Raw genomic sequence first — 6,550 nt, forward strand, 5'->3', positions numbered from 1 at the left:
TGGAGGAGGTTCTGTCATATCCTGATCATCCAGACAGATTTGATCAGTATCCTCAGCTCCTGTGCAGAGATGGTCTGACTGGTCGCTGTTACTGGGAGGTCAAGTGGAGAGGAATGGTTGATATATCAGTGAGTTACAGAAGAATCAGAAGGAAGGGAGACAGATATGACTGTGAACTTGGATTTAACGAACATTCGTGGAGTCTGAGCTGCTTTGATCATGGTCCTCATGCTGTCTGGCACAATAAGACAAGAACAACCATCTCCTCCTCCTCCTCCTCCTCTGCCTCTAACAGAGTAGCAGTGTATGTGGACTGTCCTGCTGGCACTCTGTCCTTCTACAGAGTCTCCTCTGACACTCTGATCCACCTCCACACCTTCAACACCACATTCACTGAACCTCTTTATGCTGGGTTTGTTTTTGGGTCAAATTCTTCAGTCTTTCTTTGTGCAGTCTAAAGGCTGTCCTCCTTTTACAGAAACACTTCAGAAGTCAGATTTTCAGCATTTTTAAACAGGCTGTTTGTTATTAAAGGTTTATTTTATTGTTCAAGTGTGATGTAAGTATACAGTATAGTGTGGATATAGAACTGGTGTTCCTTCTAATTAGTTGTGTTGCTCATATTTTTTGTTGTGTATTGTCTCCTGTTCCCTTCAGGCACTACAATATCAAAGATCAAACGGTACACAATTTTTAAATTCAATTCAGAATGTCTGTATGGTCTCCTGAACCTTCCTCCAGTATTGATTATATATTATTTAATCAGTAAGCATTCTTTCCACAATGATTCATAGATGTTCTCACTATCAAAATACTCTATAGTTATGTTTTATCGGTCTGGTTGCTAACTTTTGCTAAAGCTGGCACTGCAGACATCTACTGGATCCACTCTGACGTATGTAATCCTCTAACTTATAAGTAATTGCACAATATACCAACAGTTACATTGTTAGGGCCCTGAGTTAGTGAATTGGTTTTTATTGTCATTTTAACACATTGGATTTTAATATGGAACAGCAGTGTAATCTCAAACATAGCACTTTAACATCAGTGAGAGGGTGGTTGAGAAACCAAAATCAAAGTTTTTAAAAATTATTTTGCAATCTGAAAGTTAATTTAATATTTAATCATATAATTTTAAATGCCGGGACACCGTGTATTATTTTAATTTGGTTCAGAATTGTATAAAATCTCTTTTTATGGTTTCAATTATATGTTAGGTTCAGTTACTTGATTTTGTGCTGAGAAAACTGTGTATATAATGTAAAATAGATGTAGAGGCTAAGCCTACGCTTGAAGCCACTGAGGTGGTCGTTAACGGGGGTGACGCGATGTCACTGGTATGCATGAATTAAGTTCACAGTCCAATAAATCCAGCAGTATGTATCTTGTCCTTTTTGGTCTTTATTCCATATCGACTTAGCATAACAGCGCAACGGTCACAAACTGTTTGCCTTCTCAATACCTTTACATTACATAATCAAAACAGAAAAAGGTGACCTCTAGTGACCACATAAGGTATTAACCCAAAGAATGGCTCCTACACCCCGGCCCCTAATTGAAATGGCTATCAGACATGGCAATTCTAATCACAAAGAAAATAAGGAGCCACTAATACAGTCTATTTTAGACCTATACAATCACATAAATAAACATAAGTAACACACTTTTAGATTACAGTCTCATGTAACAAGCAAAGTTTAGTTACAGGTCTTTCCAGAATATTAGTCTTTGTTTTTAAACGTGCAGATCGCACAAGTCCTTTTTTGTCACGAATGGCTTCCAGAACTCTTCCAAGTGGCCAGGAACCACGCGGTGCAGAAGAATCCATTATAATTACTATATCTCCAGGTTTTAGATTCTTCTTCTTTTGGTTCCATTTTTGTCTCTCCTGTAACAAAGGCAGGTATTCGCGTATCCATCGTTTCCAAAAAAGATCTGAGATGTACTGAGCCTGTTTCCATCTTCTCTTCAGATACATATCCTGAGGGTCGAATAGTCCGGGTGGTAAAGATGGTTTTCCTTTCATCAGGAGGATGTGATTTGGTGTAAGTGGCTCTAGGTCTTTTGGATCATCAGAAAGCTTTGTGATGGGTCTGTCATTTAAAATTGCTTCAATTTCACATTGAACCGTATTTAATCCATCGTCGTCCAACTGTTGTTGCTGAAGAACGGATCTCAGAATCTTTCTGATCATACGAATTATCCGTTCCCAAATTCCACCATGATGTGATGCTCCGGGCGTATTAAAACTCCATCTTATTCCAATGTGTCGCAAAGCATCCGCTATTTGTGTATGTTTCAGCAATTCAAGAGCCTCCCTTAACTCTCTGTCTGCTCCGACAAAGTTGGTTCCATTGTCCGATTGGATGTGAGCGACTTGACCTCTTCGGCTCACAAAACGGCGCAAAGCATTAATGCAGGCATCTGTGTTTAGAGAGCTAGCCACCTCCAAGTGCACTGCTCGGCTGGCTAAACAGGTGAAAATGACTCCATAGCGTTTAGCTGTACCTCGTCCTCTTTTCACTTCAATAGGTCCGAAATAATCAATTCCGACATTGGTGAATGGTGGGTTATCTGGCAAAATTCTTTCCTTGGGTAAATCTGCCATCTTTTGCTCCAAGGCTTTTCCATGATATTTTCTGCAAAAATTACATTCTGCGATAACCTTCCTTACAGCTGAGTTGGCCTTTGTGATCCAGTATTTTCTCCTTAGTGTGGATAAGGTGTGGTTACGACCGCTATGACCAAGCTGTTGATGAATGTGCTTTAGGATGAGATTTGCTACATGTTGGTCTTTTGCAAGAACAAGGGGATGCTTCGTTTCTTCTGGTAAGGAGCCCTTTGTCAGTCGTCCCCCAACTCTTAAGAGGCCTTCATCGTCAAGATAAGGATCTAATCTATAAATTGAGCTGTGCCTGCTCACAGAACCTTTCCCACTTGACAACGTAGCAATCTCCTCTCCAAATTGTTGTTGCTGGAAAAATCTAATAATGGCAAGCTCAGCTTTCAGAAGATCCTTTGAAGATAGTCTGTACAGCTGCGGTTTCTTTACTTTCTCCTTTGTAGTACTTTTACAAATTGGGTTATCTGAGTAAGGTTGCGGTCCTTTTTTCTTATCTCTCATTGAACGAAGGATTGCCTTCAGTCTAAGGAACCAAGCAACAGCAACCTTGAGCCTTCTCCAGTCTGAGAAGTACACCATCAATTGACATGTAGCATCAAGCAAGTCTTTTACCTGAGTAACATTTACTGTGGCCTCACCTTTGACTTCAGGGTCCTCTGGTTCTAAGGAGCATTCTATTAAATTGGTTGGCCAATCACTTTCTGGCTTCTGCAGAAAGCTTGGTCCTTCGATCCAGCGGCTGCTATGAACAACGTTCCCAGCCTTGAGCCCTCTTGTAGCATCATCTGCTGGATTTTCCTTTGAGCTTACATATCTCCATTGTGATTGTTTAGTTGCAGTTGTAATGAATGAGACTGTTTGCCACAAAGGTAAGGAATCGTTTATCCTTATTCATTATATATTTGAGTACAGATGTACTATCTGTCCAAAATATAGATTGCTCGAGTTTCATTTTCAACTGAGCCCTTAACATGAGAGCCACTCGGACGGCAACTACAGCAGCTGTTAGTTCCAGACGTGGAATAGTGACAGGTTTTAAAGGTGTTAGTTACTCTTGCCTTGCCCATCAAGAATGCGACGTGGATGGATTTCCTATTATCTTGCATGCGCAGATATGACACAGTTCCATATCCAGATTCACCAGCATCTGAAAAATGGTGTAGCTGTGCATGTGAGAGAGGTCCAAACTCTCTTGGTTGTATACACCTTTTAACCTTGAAATGGGAAAGCATTTGCAAATCACTGAGCCAACCTTTCCACCTTTGCAACATGGTTTGGGGTATTGGTTCATCCCATCCCAGTTTCCTTTTGCAAAGCTCCTGCTGCATTCCTTTGGCAGGCAGCAGGACTGGTGCAAGAAATCCCAATGGATCGTAAATGGAACTTGATATTGATAACATTCCACGCCTAGTACAGGATTTTTGAGGAATATCCATTTTGAAGTTGAATGTATCAGTTTCCACACACCACTGCAAGCCCAGAGCTCTTTCTACCGGAAGTTTGTCTCTGTTAAGATTTAATTCTTTCCAGTCTTTAGCCCTTTGCTCCTCAGAGATACTTTGCAACAGGGTGCGATTGTTACTGACCCACTTGGTCAGTGTAAATCCTCCCCTTTGACAGAGTGCTGCAAGATCTTTGACCAAATCAACAGCATCTGAGGTGGAGGCCACACTCTTTAAACAGTCGTCCACATAGAAGTTCTCTTTCAGTGTTTCACATACCTTGTCTAGGAATTCAGTTTGATTGTCCTCAGCTGTTTTTCTCAAAGCGAAACTGGCGCAGCTCGGGGAAGATACTGCACCGAACAGATGAACAGTCATGCGAAACTCAATTATGTCCTTGCTCAGATCTCCATCTGGCCACCATAAAAAACGCAGAAAGTCTCTGTCCTCTTTGGCAACTTTAACTTGATAAAACATTGCCTTTATGTCACCCATAAATGCGACTGGATCCTGTCGAAATCTAAGAAAAACCCCAAGCAATGTGCTTGTGAGATTAGGACCTTGTAAGAGCTGCTTGTTTAATGATGTCCCCTGGAATGATGCCCCACAGTCAAATACAATTCTTATAGATCGTTTTCTGGGATGGTAAACTGCGTGATGAGGAATGTACCACTTCTTTCCATTTTCGCAAGACAGCTGCTGTGAAGGTATTTGCTCTGCATATCCATTACTTATCATCTCGTCCATAAAGGTTTTATATTCTTTATGCAACCGTTCATTCTTGAGAAGTTGTCGTTGTAGACTTTGCAATCTTTGTTTAACTATGGAGAAATTGTTTGGCATCTTTATGTTATCCCTTTTAAAAGGTAACTTCAAACAGTAGTGTCCATCTTCCATTGTTGCAGATTTTTCCATGATCTTCATGAACTTAAGGTCCTCCCTTGACAAACCCTTTTCCTCTGTAACCCTTTCATTAAAGTCATAGTTATATTGACTTTTCAACATCTCCTCCAGCTTACAAACAGATATCCTATTTACAACTGTTGGTGGGTGCTCGCTGTCCAAGTTGCTTTTGCCATCTTCCATGGGCCCATTTATGACCCAACCCAATGCTGTTCTTATAGCATATGGGCCATTCCCCTGGCTATGAATGACCTCCCATGGTTCCAATAACTTGGGAGCGTTGCATCCAATCAACAGGTCCACATTAGCCATTATGTGGGGAATTTGAACCTTTGACAGATATGGCCACCTGATCAGATCTTCTTCCTTTACAAAGTTATCCGTAGTGACAGGCATCCTTTCCTGTGTTAGGATTTCTGGAAGTTCATAGAAGGCATTGCTGCCTAAACCAGAAACTTCAAGACCAGTAAGTGAGTGGGCAGAGACTACCTTTTCTTGACCCATCGTTTGTAACAGGAAGTGAGTTCCTTTGCCCTCAAGATTTAGCTTTTGCATGAGGTGCTCTGAACAGAAGCTAGCTGAACTGCCAGGATCTAAAAAAGCATATGTCTGTATGACATGACTACCTTTAACAGACTTTATTTGAACTGGCAGAATGGAAAGCAAACCGCTTTCTCTTCCGGCCCCTGTATGACCACAAGTTTTTACATTCTTTGAAGAGGAGGGCTCTCCATAGCATTCAGGGCTTACCTCATTGTTATCAATATGGAGGACAGTGGGATGACCTTTACCACACGTTCTACATATCAAACGCTTAGCACAGTCCTTGCTTATGTGCCCAGCACCTAAGCAACCAAAACACAGCCCTGTCTCCTTTAGAAAAAGCATTTTGTCTCTGTGCTTCTGTAGCCGCTAAGACTGGTGGACCTAAATCTTCACCACCACGTCTGTATACATACAAGCAGAAAGGGGAGTGAGCGGGTCAGCGCTCAGGGCACAGAAACTAAGCTGGCTTCAAACACCATTTATTTCCATAAAAAAAAAACACAGCCAGAGTCACAAATACAAGATAAAATTCCCCGTATACAATAAAAATAGTGTTGCAACCCACTAAAAACCCTGCCGGCAGAAATAACTATACACTATTAAAACAAGGCTAAAGCATGTTTTCCATATGCTAAAATTACCCTCCCATAGTCCCATAATCCCACAGTCCAGCCACACATGGGCGAGTGGTCCTTATATGAAAGAGACAGGAGAGGAACTTCTCTTCCAGTATGGTAAAACTCGTCAGCAGCAGACCATGGAGGAGGCTCCTATCGCAGACCTGTCTCCTCCTGACAGCGCGTCGCGGCACAGTCCCGCCCAACTCCACACATGAACACGGCCTCCCTCGTCTCACCGTCAGATGCAGGCAGAAGGGCATCCCTGCCCTGTTGTGCATTGCAGCCATCGCCACCCACTGTTGCTGTTCCTGCGTTGGGACTGGATCGCCGAACGACTCGCGGCACCCCACAGTCAGGCAGCAGTTCCTTCCACACACGTGCGGGCTTGCACGCGTTCCTTTTTCTCCTGCTCA

The 6,550-nt window shown here is 42.2% G+C and overlaps 1 protein-coding gene across 1 annotated transcript in view; it reads left to right on the forward strand.

The window, feature by feature from the left end:
- Positions 1-1,386, forward strand: part of LOC113019584 (NLR family CARD domain-containing protein 3-like) — a 116,321-nt gene extending 114,935 nt beyond the window's left edge. Inside the window, exon 12 of the mRNA XM_026163358.1 lies at positions 48-1,386. Within this exon, the coding sequence (XP_026019143.1) occupies positions 48-458 (411 nt within the window). The 3' untranslated portion in view covers positions 459-1,386. The remainder of the gene's footprint in view (positions 1-47) is intronic.
- The last annotated feature ends 5,164 nt before the right edge of the window (positions 1,387-6,550 follow it).

The sequence above is a fragment of the Astatotilapia calliptera genome, chromosome 3 (genome assembly GCF_900246225.1).
Source record: "Astatotilapia calliptera chromosome 3, fAstCal1.2, whole genome shotgun sequence".
NCBI classification, from domain to species: domain Eukaryota; kingdom Metazoa; phylum Chordata; class Actinopteri; order Cichliformes; family Cichlidae; genus Astatotilapia; species Astatotilapia calliptera.